Source organism: Crotalus tigris, unplaced genomic scaffold, assembly GCF_016545835.1.
Source record: "Crotalus tigris isolate CLP2741 ecotype Arizona unplaced genomic scaffold, ASM1654583v1 scf7180000017933.3771270, whole genome shotgun sequence".
Taxonomy (NCBI): domain Eukaryota; kingdom Metazoa; phylum Chordata; class Lepidosauria; order Squamata; family Viperidae; genus Crotalus; species Crotalus tigris.
In genome coordinates, this window is record NW_024096726.1 from 2,414,291 (window position 1) to 2,438,191 (window position 23,901).

The following is a 23,901-nucleotide window of genomic DNA, read 5'->3' on the forward strand; positions in this document are numbered from 1 at the left end:
GAAAGGCAATTCTGTATACTCTTGGGGATAAATTCATCTGAACTAAGCATTGTTTATTTTTAACAGTTGATAAAATTATGCAGCATAACTACAAGCAATGCTAAACATAAGAATGTGTATAGACTGATTCATTACTGAGCACAGAATGAAAATAATTATATATCTAAGAATTACATTCTATTTCTACTTTCTACAGACAATTATCCTCATAGACCAAGGGTGTCAAACTGCCGGCCCATGGGCCAGTTGCATCATGCAGAAGCCAAGCCCGCCCCAGCTCCAGCAATGCGAAAAAAGCCACAATACATCACAACACATCACATGACACGGCGAGTTTGACACCCGTGTCATAGACTGTTAGAGAAATGAATTCTATAATTAACCACATTTATTTTATTCATATAAAAATAAAATCAGACTAAGGAACAAAGGTGTTAGTAAGTGGAGGTTCATACAAAAGGTAGACGAGATGCAGCCCTATAATCCATCTTCTAGTTGTCATACAGATAGAGAACAACCTTATGTTCATTTTTAAAAATTGGTTGAGATATGTCTGGAAACACCATTGTTTCCACAGAAGTCTTTCTTCTATTCTAGCCCCTGATACATGGAGATTCTCAGTACATACTTAATGTGAGGAGAAATCCATACTGAATATGCTCAGACACTTTTATTTACTCTTAATAAAGTTGACATGAAGATTGCTACAGATGCTACACCTGCCCTAGCATAATTTAAGCCTGAAACTAAGGAATGGAAGGAGTGGAAAAAGTACATGACTAGATTCACACATTATGCTAAGCTATAGTGTGATTTGCTTGATTTTGGCTTATCATATTGAGCCTCACTATTTTATGGCCTGGTGTAATACGTGAATGTAGATAATTGCGGCATGAACAACAAATTATGCTTAACAAAACTATGCAGAAACTACTATTTTCTCTCTCCTATCAATTAATCCATGCTCCTTCAAGAGGCCTATTTTCCAATCTGATAATCATATTGCCAAAATTGTTGTCTAAATTCTATGTTAGTGAGAAAAATCTTGGTGGTCCACTACTGCAGGAGATAAATATGGATTTGTATTCTCAGCTTGGAACTATAGTATTAGAACTTTTATACTTATTAGAAACAACATAATTAGAAAGAGTGACCTTATTATCACCTTTACACAAAAATCATCTGCTTCTGTGCTGCTAATAGATCTTCTTATACGAGAGCTGTAATTGTTCCAGTCCTCTCTGGCAGGCCTCTTACGGTTAACAACTTTGAGGGTCTGTGCAAGACCAGGAAGACAGAAACATGGTGAGTGGGAACATGAATGCAGATGTCAGCAATGGACAATGAGTTAGTTTCCTAGTAGATGCACTCCTCCCCTAAGAGAGTAAAAGGTGGTTTCTGTCATGAATATTTGGGCTGAGTAAAGGCAAAGGTGCATGGACTTTGTCAGTTTTTGCTGGGTTTACATACTGTAGTAAGCCATAATGAAGTTTTCTTTATGGTGGCATAGTGCAAAATATCATCTCAAGTTTTTTCTGGGTGCAAACCATGGTTCATGACTTAGCAGAATATCTGAAACAAGACACTTTGGCTTCTAAAACCCACCACTTAAATCAGACAATGGTGCAGCATGATGCATGAAATCATTTTGTAAGTGTGCAGTTATTGTTTATCTTGGATCTCTTACTGCTGTTGGGTATTTAATCCTGTTCCAGGAGATTCTGACAAATCAGCAAACTTCATACCATTATATAGTACTGTTGACTGAGATGCATCCCAACCATTCTGATAAGGATTGGATCCTCCCCACCCCCTCCAATTGTTTCACAAAGTAGCTGACAGTTCCTACAGCAAACTGTCTCATCATCCACTGCTGGCTTTAAACAAAGAGCAATCACAATATAATCTACAATAAGTAGATGCTAAATTTTACTACTGTAGCTATTAATTACAAGGAAAGTGACAGTTATTGGCATTACTGAACAAGCAAGGATTTAAGAATGAGATGTTGCCAGTTTCACAATCAAGTTAAAATGACACTTACAAGAACCTGATATTTGCTGTGGTTGTCTGGGTTTTTTGGCTCAGGACATTTATCATACTCTTCTGCAATTTCTTCACTCGAGAGAAATTCACTTAACTTTTGGACACTATGAAAAGAGAAGAATGGTAGCAAGCTAAACAAATCATATCTGTGCTGCATACAACAGCAGTGTTCATTATTTTAGCAAACTGCAACCCTTGATCCCACTTTGATGTTCAGCTTTTGGACAGGTAAGGATTCCATTTTCATTGTGTAAGTCTTTTTCAGGGTTACACGACTACTCCAAGTGCAACCTTGAATTCCTTTCATTATGGAGTACTCACTTCCAAAAGCTGCTAAACATTTCCTGAAATAATGTGGTCTGGAAATGACATGGTATGGTTTGGTACAATACAGAATGATATGGACCATTATATTCCTTACTCAGCAAACATTGCATATTGGTAGTGTCTCTTTTAGGGTTGGATGAACCTATTGTGTTTTGTATACAGTTCTGTACTCCTTCAGCCCATACATAGTTTTTTAGTCCGTCATCATAGTCAATTATGTTTAGATTTAATTCTCACATGACACCAGGTTTAATACTACTAGCAAGATTGAGAAGATATATTTCCTTATATTTCAGAAGAATCAATGTTATTTCTCCCCCTAAAGAATTAACAAATGTTCTATATCTCTACCTCTACCTCTATCTCTACATCTATATATTCTGTTTGATTGTGACTGATTCTCAGAGATTGATAACAAGTCTTTGCAGGTTTTTTGACGAGGTTTTTCAGAAATAGTTCACTCTTGTCTGCTTCCTAGGGCCAAGAGGGAGTGACCAGCTAGCTTTGTGGAACTAGTACTCGTGGTTTCCCAGTCTCTAACTGATGTCTTAACAACAACATCAAACTTATTTTCACATCCAAATATACATTTACCACAAAAATTACAAGGCATACTACAGTGAATATTGGCAATAGAAGCTGTAGAGAAACTGATAATATAATGTGGGGAAATTCCCCATGAATTCCTAACAATGAAGGACCTTTGGTAGGGTGGAAAACCCACGAAAGTGATATCCTAAATAAATCTTAACCAAATTTTAATTCCTGCAGCAATGGAGGTGAATATTTTAAACCAAGTGTCTTAAAGTCTCATGAAATCTTACCTTACAAGAGCTTTAACAGTGGATCTAACCACACTGGAGAGTAGGAACAGGGGTGTCACAAGGATGTGGAAGAGAGAGAGCGATGCAAAGGCCACCGAAGGAGAAAAGTCAGCATTGGCAAAGAGATGGGCATGGACAACAAACGTCTTATTAGAAAAACAAAAACAAAATGCATTACTTCAGACCATTTACATATTAAAGACATATTTTCAGTCAGATTTTTATTGAACTTCAAAAATCCAAAAGATCAGCAGTGTTGATGGTGTTTCTTGATATTAGTTGACCAGAACCTTTTGCAGATAAATTAAAAAAATAAAAGAAGCTTCTCTGGAAATGAATTAAGTCCATGAGTTGTGACTTGAAAAGTGCCAAGTTTCCCAGTCAATTAACTGTATCTTATTACTGGACTGGTTCCAAATGATATTTCTACCCAAAGGAAGATGGCAATGGGAATGGGCTGAATTCTGTCCTATATGTTGCAGACAGAATCAGTTACTGTCAAAGGATTCAAGAATAACAAAACCAGACTTACTGTACGAGATGATTGTCTATAACTTTTGAAATAATATAAAGTAGCTGCTATTCTTTTTTTTTACCCATTCCTCACTCTTGTCAGCTAATGCATCAAAAATATAATCCATCCTAGCCCCCAAACCAGTATTCTGTTTCAATTCAGCATCGACTTGAAATCCTGAGGTGTATCTGCAATGGGAAAGGCCAGTGATTTACACTGACCTTTTTTTATTTATATTTCATGTTTCCCTGCAGTTCTTAGTATCAACTTTCATGTTGTTCCTGTGTTTCTTAGCTCTCTACAAAGCTTTTTTTCTAGTAGCTATTGGGAAGAGCAATTGCTGAAATTTGGTGTCTTCCTTCCTTCCTATAGCATGAATGAACTTTATGGATCCAGATCGCTTTATAGTAATTTAAAATCAAGAAAAGCAGAATCAACAAATTCATTACTAAAAAGATGTATATTTCTCTATTTTTTTTTTAAAAAATTACATTTTAATATAAATATTTATACTTACTATAAGAACAGCTGCAATTGGTATTGCTGCATTCATGAAAACTGTGGGGAAAAATGTTTCTTCTTATTATATTTACACACTTCTGTACTTAAATCTCTTTCATTCTCATGCATTTCATTTACTTTAGAATAGTAATAACTGCTATAATAAAGTGCAGTATAAGAAACAAATGCCAATAATTACAGACATCCCACCCAATATAAATGATGTTTAGCTTAACAACGTATGCATCTGCAACTCCAACAATACCTTTTTCTTTTAGATTGCTTGTTTTATTAATCAGGTAGTATAGCTACAATACATTGATATTGTTCTTATTAGGCTTCAAAAACAAAGAAAGACACATTGTGATTTTTCGAAGCAGATTTCTTTATCGATCCTCACCTACAGACAAAATCTTGCCAAACTAAAGCAGACTACCACCCCCATAAAGCATATAGTCTGAAAACTCTTATGGAAAAGCCATTTTCACCCTCATCTGAACTAAGTTGTCTCTTACTCCTTTGGAATGCATTCCCTCTTGGGAATCCAGACTACATTCCATCACAGTTCTGGTAGTGCTTCTGTACCATGAATGATAGCAATAAAATAATGACTAGCAATTTCCAGGGACTTTCTGTGTAGATTAGATGTACAGTACTGATTTCTTCTCTATGTCTAAGCAATTATAGGAGACTGTAGGGATTATTAATCACAGATGGCTGGGTATAGAAATGGGTTCCCTATTGTTCTGGGTCTTCTTTGCAGCTGGTCATTAAAATATAAATTATCCATTCTATTACTTATGTTGCCAACATTTCTTTCTAATTTAAACAAGTGATAACTGACAAATTGTTCATTTTATGTCAGAAGAAGGATACTCTTCTTATATTCCATTCAGTTTCCTGCTTCATACTACAATCTTATTGCAGCAATTAAACAGGATATATTTCAAATATTTAAAAATCTAACAAAATAAGCTATAAATAAGCTTTCTGGGCTTAATTAAACCTATATTTGGAAGAAAGACAAAGAATTTTCGTTGTAAATTTCATACATGTTTTAAGGCAAAAATCCAAAATTCATTTCTTGGCATCTATAAGGAGTGCTTTCTCCCCTGACTAATGGAATGATGCTTCCAGTATCAGCAACACAGAACTACATGGATTAATGTATTACAGTGTTTCCCAAACTTGACAACGCTGGCTGTGGAATTCTGGGAGTTGAAGTCCACATGCCTTAAAATTGTCAAGTTTGGGAAACACTGATGTATTATTTCAGGCAACTTTAGTATGTATGCTGTAGTGATGGGCACCAATCTTTGTAATTTTGTAAAAAGTACAAGATTCTTTGACAGAGTTCACATGTTCGGCTAAACTATGGTTTGCTTAACAATATTTTTTTTTCAATAAACTGAATTGGCTAGCTTTATACATGGAAAGTCATAAAACACTGTTTCTTAATTAATATTTGGAGCGCTCTGTCTCTCTTTTCTCTCTCTCTCTGAGACTTAATAGGTTGCACCAATTCAACCACTGTGGCTTGTAGATTAAGTTTTACAATTAGGTAACTACGTAAAAATGTCATTAGTTAAGTTCAGGCATCATACTAAGCTTTAAGCATTATTTGTTGACAATACTATAAAAGTTAACACTAAGCCACTATAGGTGATTTAAAGACTACGATAGCTAGATACAGTGATTATGCTAGCACAGAGTAGACTTACCATATTGTATACATTCAGCAGTCTTTCACTGGGAAATAGTGAAATGTGAAAAACATTTTTTTTATTTGCAGAAGGTGCTTTCTGGAATTTTACAGAATATATTACAGATAATTATATCTATAATTTGTGGTCTGGCTTCCCATTAGCTTCTAGTGCCAACTCAAAGTACAGTTCAGCAGCAAGTTTTATCAGGCACCTTGCTTATGTGCTTGCATATATTTGTTAATAAGTTTTGCAAATCAGAATAATACTAATGATTCATATTTACCATTAAATGTATAAAGTGATAATTTGAATATGTCACAAATTTGTTGAAAGGGTATCAATTGAATAAAACAAATGATAAAATGCTATCATTTTATTGCATTAAAAAGTTGATATATTCCAAGAGGGATTTACAGTACTTCTGGAGTTAAAAAAAAGAAAAAGTTATCTTGCAGAAATGTTCTTCGAAAATTAAATAAGAATAACTTCAATGAAATTTCAGCCAGAATATTCCAGTGCCTCACTAGCTTTTGTAAGAAAACATGAACTTTTACCAATGGGAACTTTTTTGTAAGATAAATACAAATAGGAAAGACTCTGTTGGTGCAGTGGTTAGTGCTGGGTCCTCAGCGAAAGGCAATAACTTCAGGAGTCATTTGGTAGTTCTCAGGAGCCTCTTTATTGATGACTAGCAGCTCTGTTACAACGCCGAGGCACACAAGCCTCTCTCCTCCTCTTAAAGACAATCCCAGGGCCAAATGGCAACATTTGGCGCGCTTTGCACTTCACGCATGCGCGTGAGTGCTGGCGCCAGCCAGTCTGGTCCCGGGCAGCTTGCAACTGCCCGGGACTGTTGCAACGTCCCGAGCCTGCCTCTGCAGGCTCAGGACACAACACCCCTCCCCCCCGGCTAAAACTATAACTACATTAATGGTTACACTTGACCTTAACACGAGCGTGGGAGCCACACTAGTTCTATGGCAACAAGCTGTAATGTTTTGGGCTTTATTTCCCAATGTTCCTTATTCAAACCTTTCACAGGGACACCCTCTTACTGTTTCTGCTTTGCCAGCAGAGTTACAAAATCTTCAAGATATTTAGGAGATCTTTTAGCTCTCTGTGACCTCCAAATTCCCTGGCAACCTCCAAGCACATCTTGTCCAGGGGGTGCTATGTGTTCGCCCCCTTCTTTTGACCCTGGTGGTCCCCATGGACCGTGCCCCGTTGCCTGGCCTGCTTGCTTGCCCACCGGGCTCGTAGGCCAGGACTTTGTTCTCTCCATAACCTGGTTGACCTGCCTAGTTGCAGGCTCTCTGGCCCTTCTAGAAGGCTGCCACTGTTGGACAACTCTGTAGAGCCTCCCAGGTCTACCCTAGACCTATCATGAGGCTGCCTTCCTCCACTTCCCAGTTCCATAGTAGGGCTGTCTGGAATCTCAGTACTGTCCCAAAACTCAGTTGCCCCCTCTGTTAAGCCGGAGGTGTCAGAATTGGAATTCGGCCCTCCGACCACCTCCCTATGTGAATGTCCCTTTCTGGGAACAGTGGCAGTGTTGGGCCAACTAGACGGAGTGTGTGCCAGCTCTCTTGCAAGATGTGAGTTATTAGGATGCTCCCGGTTATTCTCCCTGACTGGAGTGCTGAATGGTGTAGGTGTGTAATGATTATGCCCCCGGGGTAACTCCCTGGCTGGAGTAGGCACTGGTGCCTGTGTTCTAGTTGGTTTCCATGAATTCCTGTTCGGAGCACTCGCGGAATCTTGGAATGGGCCGTCTGTGGCCTCTCTGTTGGTGTCTGGCTGCTGCCCACATCCTTCCCTTTGCCCATAGAGGTCCCCCTCCCCCCTGGAAAAGATCCAGGGGTCTCAGGAGGTGAGTCCAGCCTCGTGCGCAGCTGATCGATATGCCATCGCAGGATACGACCGTCATCCATGGAAACCTCATAAGACAAGGGACCTGTAAACTTGCATACTATGGCAGGGACTCACAAGTGACCTGGCCCGTAATTACGGGTCCATACTGGGGCACCCACTAGCAATTGCCTTGGTGCCCTGGGTTGTGTGAACTTAGAAGGCAGTTTGTCCGGATGCAACCGGTCAAGCTTAGTAGTCAGTTTGCGCCCCCAGCGAAGTTTAACCGGGCTTTTCCCAGTAGAAGTAGATGGTGTGGTGCGGTAAGCAAGTAGAAAATCTGCCAACCTGTGATGCCAGTCCCCATATGTCAGTTTCTTTAATGCATCCTTGGTGATGCGGGCCATCCGTTCAGCCATACCGTTGGTGGAAGGGTGGAAAGGTGCAGAGGTGGCATGACGAATCATGTTGGACTGTAAGAAAGCTTGGAATTCGGAAGAAGTGAATTGAGGGCCATTGTCAGACACCAAAACATCCGGAAGCCCGTCTGCAGCAAAAATCCCCCTCAGTACTTGAACAGTCTTTGCAGAGGTGGTGGAAGAGACAGGTACAACCTCAAGCCATTTTGAATGGCTATCAACCAGGACCAAGAAGAATTGACCCTGAAAGGGCCCAGCGTAATCAATGTGCACCCTAGACCATGGAGACTGTGTTTCCTCCCAACTATGCACAGGAGTCTGTGGCATTTCTGGGCATGAGCGCTGACAAAGGTGGCATGCGTGCACCTTAGCTTCAATTTCCTTGTCTAATCCAGGCCACCACAAATGGCTGCACGCAAGCGCCTTCATGCGTACAATGCCAGGATGACCCTCGTGAAGGGAGCCTAAGATCCTAGACCTCATTGAGGTAGGAATGACAACTCTGCTGCCCCACAGCAGACAACCCTGGAAAGTGGATAACTTGTTTCTCTTAAGCCAGAAACTCTGAAACTCACCACCAGGACAGCTCTCTGGCCATCCGGACAAAACCCAAGATAAGACACGGGAGAGAGTGAGATCTGTGGCGGATTCAGCAGCCACATCTCTGGCATTTAACGGTTACTCAGGCAATGTCTGAATTGAAAGGATGTTGATGGCAGGGTCAGGGTCAGCCTCTACTACCGGCAGGGGTAATCTACTGAGGCCATCAGCATCAGGATGAGTTCCATCCGGCCTAAGGTGGCTGAGTACTGCTCCCACCCCATACGGAGAAGCATCACAAGCAATGCACACAGGAAGAGTTTCATTAAAATGTGCAAGCACATTGTTAGATGTGAGTAAGGCCTTAACTTCATTGAAGCTTGCTTCATGTGTTTGTGACCACTGCCACACTGCCTGTTTGTCCAGAAGCCTATGAAGTGGTTCAGCTACATTAGCCTTGTTAGGAATGAATGAATTATAAAAATTCAAAAGGCCCAGAAAAGCCCGTAGTTCGGCCTTGGACTTAGGCCTAGGAGCATGTATAATGGCCTTTAATTTGGACTCAGCAGGATGAATCCCGTTGGCATCAATTTTGAATTCCAGAAAATCTGTAGAAGGCACCCCAATCTTACATTTGTCCTTCTTGAGTTTGAGGCCCGTTTTCCGGAACCGCAGCAGGACAGCCCTCAATCTCTCAGCTAAATTTTGGGTGGAGTCTCCAGCAATTAAGACATCATCAAAATAGGGGCAAACCCCTGGTATACCCCTCAGTGTGTTTTCCAGTATGCTTTGGAAAATTCCAGGAGCCACATTAACTCCAAATTGTAATCTCTTTACTTTGAATGCCCCCCTGTGGGTTACAATGGTTTGTGCTACTGCAGCAGCTTCATCAACAGGCAGCTGTTGATAAGCCTGAACAAGGTCAAGCTTTGCAAAAACACGCCCCCCCTTGAGGGAGGCCAGGATATGACTGACTACAGGTACAGGATAGGCATGTTGCTGCAATGCCTTATTCAGAGTGCATTTGTAATCTGCACAGATGCGAATGTCCCCATTAGCCTTAAGAGGCGTGACTATGGGGGTCTCCCAAGGACTGGAATCAACAGGTTCTAAAACTCCTTGCTGAATCAATTTGTCCAATTCAGTAGCAACCCTTCTTGCTTTTACTCTAACTGGAGTGACAGTGGGGTCTAGTTTTAAGGACACAGGGGGCTCTTTGTATGTGCCCAGCTGCGGGCTGAAAACGTCTGCAAATTCTTTGCAGACCTCCTGTAAATCTACTGTTTGCAAGCTATTGAGCCTGTAACATGTATTCCCAAGGCCTCAAACCAATCGAGTCCTATGAGACTCGTTCGCTCACCCCCCACTATCAATACATCTAATGGACCTTCAAAATCCTTATACTGTACGTTAAGGGTGGCCTCCCCCTTAACACACACTCTGGAGTTTTGAAAGTCTGTTAACAAAATGTCAGAAGGCCTGAGCTTGGCCTGAAATCCACTACCAGAACAAATCTTTCTGAATGTGTGTATGGAAATAATTGAAAGTGCAGACCCAGTGTCCAGTTCCATGACCAATGGAACTCCTTGTAATTTCACTTTAAGTGACAATTTTTTCTTGATAGGTTTGTGTGTGCCTGTCCTATAAATGCTTCTTCGTGAAGCACAGAAATCCACCCTGTTTTGGCTGGGGACCCTGGTACCTTTCAGGCGCAATTCTTCTCGGGATTGTACCTTCTGACGGCCCAGACACACAGCTGCAATGTGGCCTTGCTTTCCACATGCTCTACAGATAGCAGAGCGAAACCTGCAGTCGGTCCTCTTGTGGCGACCTCCACACCCGAAGCACTTGGGGACAGCTGAAGACTTTTCTTTGCCTTCCTTCTGCTTCCCTTCTTTTGTTGGGTAGAGACGGTCTACTTCTTCATCAGGATCCTCTTCTGAGCTCCCTTGGACTCCCTCCTGGTGCACGGACACAGCTTCTGGAGTACTTCTGATGGGCCTCATATTCTTGATTACCCCCCCCCTGCTGCCTCTTCTGCAGTAACCTCTCTCAAGGCATCTTGGAGTGATAAGTCTTCTTTGGCAAAAAGCCTCTGCTGCAAGTCTCTCTGTCTCAGTCCACAAAAAAATCTCTCTCTCAGCCTTTCTTCTAAGTCTTTAAACTCACAAGGCTTAGCTGCTCTTCTCAATGCAGCAATGTACTCTTTAGCTGATTCACCAGCCCGTTGATCCCTCTGTTCAAAAGTATGGCGCCAAGCAATGACAGACAACTTGGGCTGGAAGTGTTCCTTTAGCAATTTCTTTAAGTCTGTGTAGGTAACAGATTCTAGAGGTGCAGGTGCTGCTACATTTTCAGCGATCTCAAATGCATCTTGACCACAAACACACAGCAGGGTGGCGGCTTTTAAGCCATCTTCTCTCACTTGATTGACCTTGAGATAATTTTCTATTCTGGCCATGTAAGACTCCCATCTTCCGGATGCGTAACATCGAACTCGGAAAGTCTCCCTATCTTTGCCATCTTCAGTAGTACAGGAAGGGTCTATCAGCCAGCTTACCTCCAACATTTGCTGTATTGGCAGGCAGTTGCTGAATTTAACGCTGTTTCCTGCTGCTTCAGGACTCCAAGGTAGGCTTACAATTGTTTGAAGTAATTGCAAGGCATCCCATCCTCGTCGCCAGTGTTAGGTCCTCAGCGAAAGGCAATAACTTCAGGAGTCATTTGGTAGTTCTCAGGAACCTCTTTATTGATGACTAGCAGCTCTGTTACAACGCCGAGGCACACAAGCCTCTCTCCTCCTCTTAAAGACAATCCCCGGGCCAAACGGCAACATTTGGCGCGCTTTGCACTTCACGCATGTGTGCGAGTGCTGGTGCCAGCCAGTCTGGTCCCGGGCAGCTTTCAACTGCCCGGGACTGTTGCAACGTCCCGAGCCTTCCTCTGCAGGCTCAGGACACAACAGTTAGAATGCAATATTGCAGGCAAATTCTGCCCACAGAATTGTGGGGGGCAATATGCTGTAATTCACTATGAAGCGGTATATAAGTCTAAGTGCTGTTGCTATTTTCATTAAGCTCAGAGCTGGAAGTTTAAATGTCCCACATCCTATGAATCAACAACAATTCATTATCTCTATTAATACATTAAAATATATTTTAGGAGTTTCTAGTACAACATTATTTGCATTTATAATTCTAACATTTAAAACAATTCATTATCACAGTCTATTTTCAAATTTCTGGCTGGCTTTTCACATCATGTTAAGCCATAAAGTTTTTTAGTTTCTAGGTATTTTTTATGTTTTATGACTGAGTGTAGTGGTCTTAAGATCTCAATTTATGCGCTTCCTTTTCTTCAAATTTCTCTCATTAGCCAAAAGCCATTTCTTAGGATGGATCTGCTGGCAGATAAACTGAATGAACTAGCACAGTTTAGAGAAAAAGAATCATGACTTGTCTGACTAAGTAGATGTACAGATCTGACCTACAAAAATCAGGGCAATCATTAGAAGATGGCACCAGAAAGAGTCTTATGTATTATTTTGTTGTCATCTAGAGGTTGGAGAGACTTTTGCATTCCCCATCTGTTTAATTATAGATAAAGAAAGAAGAAATTATGGATGGAAGGATGGGTGGATGGATGGATGGATGGATATTATTCCCTCATTTCCCATAGTGATCTCTTATGAAACCCTACTCTAAATAAGAAAATTTATTCATGGTAGTTCACAGACATCTGGAGGAAACCAAATGGGTGAATTATGTTCTGAAGTAATGTTCTTCAAGCAGATTAATTTTAAAGGAAAATATCAAGATTGCTTATTCCCCAGAGAAAAGAAAATGAGTTAAAGTACTTATGATAATAAATATTGCCAATATGCCATATGTTTTGTGCATTTGGTTGCCTATTATCATAGGCCAATGCAGCACCATCTCAAGAGACCTCTTTCATGATGAATATTTAGTATGATAAATAAGATCTCATAGGAACTAAGGAAAACATAAGCAGCTTTTTAGTGCTAAAGGGTAAAGTTAATGCCTTAAGTACAGCCAAATTTGAAAACTTTCCCAGGGCCTTTTTCCTTGCCCCTGCTTACTGTTCTCAGCTGCTTAAAAACAGATTTGGGTGACATACTATTTATCCTTTTGGAGATAATTAGTGAAGAATTCCTATTTGCTATCAAATGTTTCACTTATAATCAGTTTTAACCATTTCAATCCACTGCATTTATTTATAGATGTCACAGTAAGCATCTTTCTTACTACTTACTTGCTTACACTTGAAATGCTGCACTGGTATTAACTGTATAGTTACATGATATTGTTGTAAAACTACTGTTTTATTTTACTTCTAATATACGTACACAATTTTATATATAGGAGTAGGTACTATTCAACAAAATGGAAGTTAATTTTTGGTAAATAAGCATATAAAATCAGTATTAGTCTGATATTATATAACAGAGCATTCCCAGAAAATTTAACAATTGGGTCTCACAAGCCTGAGCAAGCCATTTGTTATTTTATAATAAATTTCAGTTACAATGAAATTATTACTTAATTAAAGATTAAGATTATAATTTTACTCCAACATTTCTACATACTTCCTTTTGCCTTTTCTATTACTCAATTGACTATTCATACTAAATAACTGTTAAACATTAACAGTCATTAGCTCTGAATTATAGGCAAGTAAATTTCATGGAGAAAAGTCTCCTTTGTATACCTACATTTTTTTTATATTTGACATACATAATACATTATTTACTGTATCAGGGAGAAAAATTCAGTTATAGGCAGTTTCTAGCATTTAAATTGCTCCTCAGAGGATCATCGGGAATTGCAAGTCAATTACTTCTTTATGCATTATTAAATGTTTCACATCTGTCAAAAACCTAAAATTATTTCAGTTAAGTGGTTAAAAAATGCAAAACTACTGTAAATAGTAATATCACACAGTTGTCTGTTTATAATCTTTAAAGATGGGGAAAACCATGTGTGTATCAAATTCTGAAATGATATAAAATTGATACAACCGAAATATATAACCTAAAGTTAATAAAGGATACAAACAGCCCAGAGCACTCCTATCCTAGCAACCAACATTCAAATAAACAGAAAACAGCATCAGATAAACAGTCAAGGAAGAAAATAACATCCTAATCAAGAAACCACCAAAGAACCATACCCCAAACAACACAGGCTGGACAAGCTACTGTATGAAAACAACGAGCAAACTCTGTTCTCCCAGACACCAATTGTTACCTAGCCTTGTAATAAAATATAAGAGAACACCAAGAACACAACGATTCGATCCTGAGCTACATATATTCTCTACTATTGGCATAAAACAGCTTTCTGCAATTACAGTCCCAATTCAGATGTAAAATTGATTAAACATGCTATTGGCCTAAAAGCTAGAAATATTCTCAATGGGAAAATAAGGGAAATAGGTGATTTCACGGCACAGGACTGGTAACTATAGTCACTTTATCCTTATCTTAGGATAGTCATTAGCCTGTTATGCAAAAGAATGTCCATATATCTTCAATTGTACATTAGATTATTCTGTTTTGACCACGCGTAAGAAGATGTTACACCATATTGGGGTTTGTTTTACTTGGATTAAGAATGCTGTGTAAATTGAAGTTTTAAACCATGATTTTCATACAAACCAATCAATCTGAAAAGAGTAATGATCTGTGAACCAACTATTTATTGAAGGTATAGATTACTGCTTTGATTTTACTTCATGCAAGCACATTAACTAATAATGTTCTGACTGCTTGAAAAGGATTTTAAATTGTTAAGACCACTGAGAAGATGTGCACATTTTGTCAATTTTTAAAAATATTGAAAAATTGACATTTATCTCAATATTAAGGTGTAGCACAAATATATTTCTAACACTGAAAAGATAAACTCAAGTAGAACTCAAAAGGCTATGGAATTTCCCCCCCCCCTAAAATTGAAGAAATAATGCTTGTGTGATGGGATCTATTCTCTCACCTCCTTTTACGTTCAAGAAAATTCACTGAATTTTTGAGGATTCATGGAGAATTCCAGGTGGAAGGGAACAAATGATTTGATGAACGAGCAGGAGAAATTCATTCTATTTGGCTGTTTTCATTTACATTTTTTTAAAAAAATACACAATTAGTCTTGCCTTTGAAAACCAATTTTCTAAAGACTATAGTGCAGGATTTTTTTTTTTAATGTATTGGGAGTTTTCTTGGTATGGAACTCAAACCTTTAAATATGCAATAACCTAACCGAAAACCTTATATTTATACAAACATTTAAACTGAGATTGGGGACAAAAAGAAGTGAATTACTTACTTGATATAGAGGTATAAAGAGCGAAAGCCTTAAGACTTGTCATTTCCTTTTGCCGAGTTTCTTCCACGCTACTGTGAAAAATGTGTTCCCAGGCATAGAGTTTGAGTAGTTTTATGCCTCGAAGCATTTCATTTGTTTTCTTCAGTCTCTCATTGGAATATTCCTGGACCATTGGCATAAAAAATAATTTGGGATTATAGCGAGATCATAAGATATACTAATATATAACAATCCATGGTAATGCAAATTAGTTGCAACAAGACCCTATGCTTCAATTTTTATTTAAATACTTTCCCCCTCTTATTTATTTATGATATTTCTATGCCACTGTGATCAAAAGAGATTCTTGATGGTTACACATAATAATCCAAATTAAAATACCCACAGTAGGAGTAAAAACAACAAAAACAGTAAGAATAAAACCATTCAACATAAATTAGAAATACAATAAATAAAATAAAGATAGCAATGTTTACATCTGGGCAAAGTTCTCCAAAACAATTCAGTCTTTAAGAACTTCTAAAATACCAACAAAAGGGAGCCAGTTTGATCAGCACTGCTATGCAGAAGCAACAGTGCCTGCATTTCCTGAAAGTAAAGGATTTGCAGCAGTTTCTCTCTGGTGGATCTAACTGGTCAGGCTGATATTGACAGCAGTAGGCAGTTCTGAAGGGAGTGTAATGCCAAGGTATAATGGGCTTTATATGTCATTGCTCACACTTTACACGGAAACTAAGCAGTAATTAATGCCAAATCTGGGGGCAATGTGCTCCTAACACTGGGAGCCCAAAAGAAAGTATTCTACTGCATTTGGGATCAACTGAAATTCTCAGATACAGTACTCTTTAAAAGCAGTTCCAAAAAGAGTTGGAAGCTGGGCATTATATATCCAAGACCAATTGTCACTAAGCTGCTTATATGGCATATCTGCACAGCTTTCTATTGGTAAAGTTTTGTGTGGAATACAGAGATTTATTTCTTTTAACAGTGCCAGGTTTTTGTTTTAGAAAAATGAAAATCAAAACTATGCCCTTCCTCTCTTTTTTTCAATTTGGTGGGTAGTTATTTTGAAACTATAAGCAGATTAAATACTATTAAAAATACAATCCTCCACCCTTATTGGTAAATTTGTCTCACTATACTCAACAGAACACATTGTTAACTAAATATTTAGAATGCATATATGTCAAAGTATACCAAGGACACTGTCATAGATATGAGATTATAAATTTATAATCTGAAATTGAGCAATTGGGTAGATATAATAATCTTGACAGAATTTACCAGTGTACTTCTTTGAGCTTGTGAAAGTTTCGTGGCTACAAAGTATTGAACAGGGGCCAGCACTATGATTACAGCTGCTCCTATTAAGGCACTGATTCCAAGCAGGTAATAGAGCAGAACAATTCCAACAATAATCTGCAATGATGGAAAGAGAAGGGACATTGATTTGTGTAATGAATACAATTCTAAAACTGGATGGTACAGGCATTTAGGAGGATGGGAGGATTCTAGACATGTCATCAATTGTTATTTTTGGAGAAGATATAGGCTGTCCTCCAAAAAAGGAAAGCATATGCCACATCAGAATAACTACAAATTAGAGAGAAAAGCTATGAAGATTCAAATAAGTTAGATCTCATGATCCCATGGGAGACTAGTAGGCAAACATTTTACATTGACCTCTGTTCCCATGGGTTAACTTTAATTAATAACCCACTCACTTTCTTACCTGTACAGGCATAGCCCAGAGATTAGGACATAGGAAGAAGAACCACATTAGCTGGTTTGTGTCTATTGCAACCAGATTACAGATCTGAGCTGAGGTCATTTCCCCCATGGACATGTTGGAGGTTGATAGTCTCATGATCTTACTATAGATTTTTGTCTAGAATAAAAATGTTCAGTTTTATTTGAAAGTGGGGGGGGGGAAAGCAAACTTTCACACTGATAATATCTTGTTCCATACTGATAACAAGTCATGATGATACCAAAACATTATGATTATAAGAATATTGAGAATTTTGAAACTATATACTAGCATCAGGACATCTAACATAAACAGATATATTGCAGCATTTTTATATAATTAAGCTTATCTCATGCTATTAGTAATAGTAGTAAAATTGGAAGGGACCTTGGAGGTCATCTAGTCCAACCCCCTGCTCAGGCAGGAAACCCTACACCATTTCGGACAAATGGCTGTCCAGTCTCTTCTTAAAAACTTCCAGTGTTGGAGCATTTACCGCTTCTGGAGGCAGGCTGTTCTCAATTATCCAGGTCATGTTTGTCCCAAAGGTGCTTTTTCTGGAGGCAACTGGACTTTTTTAGTTTTTCCTTGAAGACATTTCACTTCTCATCCAAGAAGCTTCTTCAGAAAAACAAAGTAAGTCCAGTTGCCTCTTGAAAAAATATCTTTGGGTCATGCTATGAGACTTACATAATAGTAGTACTGAATGTGAATAAAGTTCCAACAGATTATGAAATTTACTGATTATGAATTATTGTTTTATATCCTAGATGCAAGGATGTAAAATGTGGATACTTATAGCTTAATGGTAACATTAGCATGGAGATTACAGAATATATCTCCTCTATAGTTCCTGCTGCACTAATTTGATTTATAAAAGGAAAGAAGCTCTCTGGTTATTAACAGATGTTTTAGAAATTCAAGCTGAGAAACCTGAGTTGGCTTTAGTATAAAAAGTTGTTTTTATGCTACAAATTAATTTTTTGGAATATGTTTTAGAAAAAAATCCTCTGTTTTTATTAATTGGTACACACATAGTCACACACATATATTTATATGGAGTTTGGTACTTTAATTCCACAGCCAGAATTATTATAAATGTTATAATTTCTTCATCTATTAGAAGGTATCAGATAACTCAGTAAGAGTACAATTTATTTAATGCACAATTTGATCTCAAAAGGAATAAGGTTCAGTTGGAAAAAAATAGTGAAAATCTGCCTGGTATAATTAAATATTTTGATTCCCTCCCTTTTAGTAATTGAAAAATGACATTCAATGTGTATTAAAAAAAGATAGTGTCCTTTTTCTTTCATACACAAAGTCAACAGACAGAAAACACTGTTACCCAACTAGAATCAGGATTGTATTTTCCAATATCACATTTAAAGAAATATAACAAGATAGTGTGATAGAATAATTTAATTTTTTTGTGCCCTTGAATCAGTTTCAACTCCTGGTGACAAGTCCCTGCAGGTTTTTTGGAAGTGGTTTGCCATTATGTTCTTCCTAGGGCTGAGAGAAAGTGATTGGCCCAAGGTCACCCAGCTGGCTTTGTGCCTAAAGTAGGACTAGAACTCACAGTTTCTTGGTTTCTAGCCTTGTGCCTTAGCGTCTACACCAAATTGACCTTCAATTTAACTGTTACCTTGATAATTAATTACTGCTATTTCTGGTATCAGAGGTTCAATTTGCTTCATTTTTTCTTGTGTCCTTTTCTTTCTTAATATAGAAACCCAAGCTATGATCACTTAAATCAGATGAGCTATTAATTTCAGAAGCCATGCAGGACAGCTGCAGCTTATATAATAAAAGGCAAGGACATGAAAGTTTGTCACAGTAGAAAGAGGCTGTTGAGTGAAATCCTGGTCTGCCTAGAGGACGTGCATTTTAAGAAAGCAAATGGATGGATATAAACATGACTTCCAAAATCTTCTAGACTATGAATGTGTACGTTCAGTAAAACAAGAGAAAGAATAGCAGAAACGATTTCCCATTTTCCCTTAACTCAAGAGCATCTGTAATCTTGCACATTTTTATTGCCCTCACCACCACAGTAAAAGGCATTTTAACGACATTACACATTTGTGTACCAAGCTAAGATGAAAATCAAGAGATTTATTTAGGGCATAGCCTTTTCTTCAACATATTGTCCCCTTTTTTGATATATTGTCACCTTCACTGCGAATTGTCTCTACATTGACAGTAACTTTTCTAATTCTGTTCTTTTTATTTTGAAGATATTCAAGGAAGCTCTTTTACTCATTCTCCTGATGCCTCATTAATATTAGCTCAATCTGAGTTTTAGCTTTCCTGATACCATCTGTACAAATCCATAGCATCTCTGTGGGGTTAGTCATTAATAATTTTTCCCCATTAAAATAGCAATAAAATAGAAATATCTGGAGAATATTTGAAATACCTGTATTGCTCCTCTCAGGTTAATTCCTGTTTCAATGGCCACATAGTATGATGCCTGGAGAAAGGTTCTTTGCAATAGAAGTGCAAAAAAAAGGAGGACCGATAAAACATAAACATTAGCCAAGAATTCTTGAGAAGAGATGAAGTAAACACCCATTATTTTAATCTGAAGGGGAAAAAAACAAAAGGCTATTAAGAAACTGTTCTGTTTTTAAAGAATTCCTATAAATGCAATAGAACACAAATGCATAATGGAAACTGCAGAAATACTGGAATATATTTTGGCAAGGCATAGAACAATTGCTGAAATTACTTTCAAGATCTTGCAAAGATGGTAAATATATAATCTAATTTTGATTTACATTGGAATACCAGATCCCCAATAAAACAATTTTTATTGTTAAAAATAACATTCATTGTATTTTTCACATTGAAGTCAGCCTTATTTCTGTCAAAAAAATAAACAAGGATTATTTCTATTTTCTAAAGTGTAGCAATTGATTTTGTTGTTGAATCTTCATAGGGCTGAAAGTTTCCCTAAGCAAAACAAAGACATATTGTATATATAAAAAACAAACACATCAGGAAGAAAACTGATTTTTTTTCTGACAAGTTCTTGTCTATCTATGTCCATAGAATTTTAATGTGGGAATGTATTCAGGTATGTTAGACATCAGAAGCAGAATAAAGTGATGAAATAAGGTCAGTTTTTAAATATATAATCTTATGCTTTAAAGCATGTATTTTGAATCCAGAGAATACAATGTGTCTCTTCAGATGCAGAAATATATTCAGAAAATAACCAAAGAAGCATTAAAAAGCCCTCCTTGATCAATTTATGGAAGTTTTCCTAAGTAAATTTTGCAACTGGCAGACGATGGAGATAATTTGGGCAATTTAGATCAGAAAACAATTGTGTGTCATCTTTTTAATGGAATGTATTATTTTGCATGATATTGTACATTATCATTTAGTAATATTGGGCATATATCTGAAAATGCCATTTTGATATTTTCAGAATTATGCTGGCAATTAGAAATTATAGTATCTTCAAGTGCTTCATTTTGCATATAAAATTATCACTTGTCTGTTCTCAATACCGAAAAAACAAAATTAAAAGCAAAGAGATAATAGCAATGACTAAAACCTAGCATCAATATTATCAACAATATGCAAGCGCCCTTGGGTGAGGTTAAAGAGATCGTATGTATCTGGTGTTAGTTTTGTATTACAATTGTAGGTCAAGTACAACTTTGGAAGCAAAAGCATCAGGAACATTTCATTCAACTGAGTCTTCAGGAATGCATTTGAGAAGAAGAAAGATGAAATGGAAGTAATTCTTAAGAGCCAGTAACTGGGGCATTAAATGGAACCTAAAGAATCTGTGCTATCTTACTAATATCAGCTCTCCTTTTTATTAGATATAAGCTAATTAGGTACTTTGAATATCTTACACTAAAGGTGGAATATATATACATTATGATATTGTGGTGAGGGGTGAGGAGTTTCTGTTGAGTGTTATAGAATTCCTGCCATGTATAGGCTCTAGGTCAGTGGTTCTCAACCTTTTTAATGCTGCGACCCCAACCGGTCATAAGTCGAGGACTACCCAACCGGTCATAAGTCGAGGACTATCCACCTGGTCGTAAGTCGAGGACTTTCCTTGCCCGGGAATGCTGCTCATGTGTGGTGCCGCCCCCTGCGCCGGCCGTGGCATAGCTGGCAAGCAGCAGAGATGAAGCAGGCCTCCCACCGGCTGGGCCACCAGCTGGCCCAGCCCAAGGGAGGTAAGGCACCTGCTGGGCCCCACGCATGCCAGCAACCCTCCCTGCGCCCGCTGGCCTCCCACCTTCCACCCCTGGCCCTCTTTTACCTACATGTTAGTAATTGCTCAGCAGGGAGGGGTGGAAACTTCCAGACAGCTCGCCTTCGCTGCAGACAACTTGCAGCACCGTTTGCAGAATGGGACTTTTGGCGGGCTCAGCAGGGCAGAGACAGCCTGGACAATTCCTATTGGCTTTTGAAAGCCAATAGAATTAGACTCTATTCAAGAGAGTCTATTCTATTGGCTTTCAAAAGCCAATAGAATAAAAGGGAGTAGCACAGCTAAGGAAAAGGGGGAAAAAATGGCGGACTGCATTGTTTGGCGACCCCCGTGAAATGGTCGTTCGACCCCAAATGGGGTCGCGACCCACAGGTTGAGAACCACTGCTCTAGGTTTACAAGGACTGGATCATACCATTGAGTTCAACCAACATAATGCATAGTATATACTAGTCTTTGATTAATATTAACAAGACTGAATGATACCATTAGCTCAGCACCACACAAGAAGCCTTCACAGCAAAATGCTGATTTGAAGCTGGGCCTCCATGCTCCTAGCTGAATACCGTAAATATATGAAAATATTTGTTCAAAATCTATTAAAAATAAGATTTATTGGCTATTTTATGACCAATGGCATAAAATACAAGATAGAAAAATAGTTGGAAGGCCTTCTCACTTGACTTCTAGAGTATCTGGTGAGAAGAATCCAGAGGAGAGGAGAGTCCAGGGTATTTGTGTATGGCATAGCAACTAAACCAAGGTACACATTTTTAGAATTTTTGACATGCCAAGCATAAAATTTTCAACATCACTGCTTTATTTCATTATGTTTTAATTTCCTTCAGGCACATTCTGGAGAAAGTAGGAGAAAGTAGGAGGCTCTAGGAAATGAAACTCATAGTGACCTCTTCTGTTGGACTGATGTTTGAATGAACTCAACTCATTAATGGTGTAATTTATGTTTTAACTTGTAATATTTTCAGTTGTTTTCCAATATTTTGCAAATGTTGTGTGTGCTCCATTACTGGAAGTTTTTAAGAAGAGATTGTACAGCCACTTGTCCGGAATAGTATAGGGTCTCCTGCTTGAGCAGGGGTTGGACTAAAAGACTTCCAAGGTCCCTTCGGATTCTATTATACTCTTACTCTTACTATTATAATTTGGGCTTCTCTTTAAACAAATCATTTTGTCTTTATCATATACAAAACTAGTTAAATTAGAATTCTTGTACTTAAACAAATGTGGGTATCAGGCACAAGAAACCAGGAGCTGGGATAGGGTTAAAAGGCATTGAAAGTTTATTCCATGCAACCTATATACAAGAATTGGATCTACTAATTTTCAATGTGGACTGGCAACAGACAAGAGTCAATGGACTTCAAGGAGAGTTAGACTTAGGTCTCTTTCAGTGGCATAGGGACTCCGGATTGATTATGTATTTGACCCCGCTCTCAAGCTCTGCCTGGTCATCTCCTACATCAGGCTGTTTAAACGTATATCTTAATATATTTCTTACTACATGATCTGCTCTTCATTTTATTCTTACATCTAATTTTGGAAGCAAAATATATTTAAAACTAGAACAAAAATAAATGATTAATGCTGCCTAAAGCTGTTACTAAAGAAGACAGTATTGTTAGCATGACATAACTTCTAAAACAATATATGGTTGAATAATATATAATTGAAAATGTAAAGCATAATCTTATAAAAAAGATTCTAACTTTCAAAGTTTGATGTGATTCTTTATAAGGCCATTCTCTGTGTTTTCTTAGAGAGGCTATCTCTATTAAATGGTGAAGTTAGCCACACTATATTAATAATGCTTATATAAATGTAAAGCATTAAAAGGTTTTGTGTTAGCACAAGAACTGGTGGCTCATTCTATAAATCACTAAGGTAGTTACCTTTTAAATATGTTGCATGAGCTAAAGCTGCATTTTTCTACAATAAATTATATTACTTCTTTTTTCTTTTTAATAATTTTAATCTATAATCCAAAACACTATTATTGTTTCCTCTTCCTAAATACTGAGTTGATGAAGAGAGCTTGAAAATATATTGATTATTTTAAAAGCTACAATTATAGAAATTATTCTAATTCCATTCCATTATACAAATGCCAATCTTTTACCATACCACATATTTGCAATCAAACTGATTAGTTGTTTATGAAATCTTTTAAAAAAAGCAAAGCTCATTAATTAGGATAAAAATTGCTCATCTTTTAACCTCAAAGGTTTTGTTTGGACTTGCATTTATAAAAACTTTTTTTTGGGGGGGGGGGGAATCTGGGAATATAAAAACAAAGTATATTTGTTTTTAGTATATTTTTCTTTGGATATAATTTTCTTGCAATACCAGGTCCTTTTACTAACTTTTCCAATACGATGGCCCTCAAGACTGCTATGGAAATGTTTTGTTACAACAGAAATCTGTTTTTTCTTAATTGCTGTATAAAGAGAGAGAGAAAATTCCGCCACGATTGTCTGAGAGATCTGCAGCTTCTTTGTTACAGGAAAATGATAATCCTGGGAATGGGAAAATACTGTATTTTATTTTTGACAGGCTTTTGGTCATTTCTTGTGGCTTGGTGCCAGCTGGAACAGTGTCAAGGCCACTACTGAGTGATTCATTCACTCACGCTCATTCACTCACGCACACAAAAAGGAATCAGTTTCCACAGAGCTCGTCCAGGGAGCAAGAGTGAATTTGAAACACCCACATGCCCTCATATAATTAAGCCAGGGACCATGATTTCTTCAGCGTAAAGTTTAGAAAAAGTGAGTTTATCAAGCTTAGAACAAAGAAAAAGTTAACAGACATTTTATGTTAAT

General features: G+C 37.8%; 1 protein-coding gene across 7 annotated transcripts in view; it reads right to left on the minus strand.

Moving 5' to 3' along the window:
- Positions 1-23,901, minus strand: part of ABCC8 (ATP binding cassette subfamily C member 8) — a 75,089-nt gene that overhangs the window by 35,222 nt on the left and 15,966 nt on the right. For 6 of the 7 annotated variants that reach the window (XR_005556858.1, XM_039344634.1, XM_039344638.1 and 3 more), the window contains 8 exons: positions 19,239-19,403; positions 16,799-16,954; positions 16,351-16,485; positions 15,067-15,229; positions 4,229-4,269; positions 3,198-3,343; positions 2,045-2,150; positions 1,166-1,276 (listed from right to left, as the gene is read on the minus strand). Coding sequence is in view for 6 of the 7 variants with exons in the window: in XM_039344634.1 (XP_039200568.1) it covers positions 1,166-1,276; positions 2,045-2,150; positions 3,198-3,343; positions 4,229-4,269; positions 15,067-15,229; positions 16,351-16,485; positions 16,799-16,954; positions 19,239-19,403 (1,023 nt within the window). In the remaining variant the exon portion in view is untranslated. The remainder of the gene's footprint in view (positions 1-1,165; positions 1,277-2,044; positions 2,151-3,197; positions 3,344-4,228; positions 4,270-15,066; positions 15,230-16,350; positions 16,486-16,798; positions 16,955-19,238; positions 19,404-23,901) is intronic. The other variant, XM_039344636.1, reaches the window with a different exon arrangement.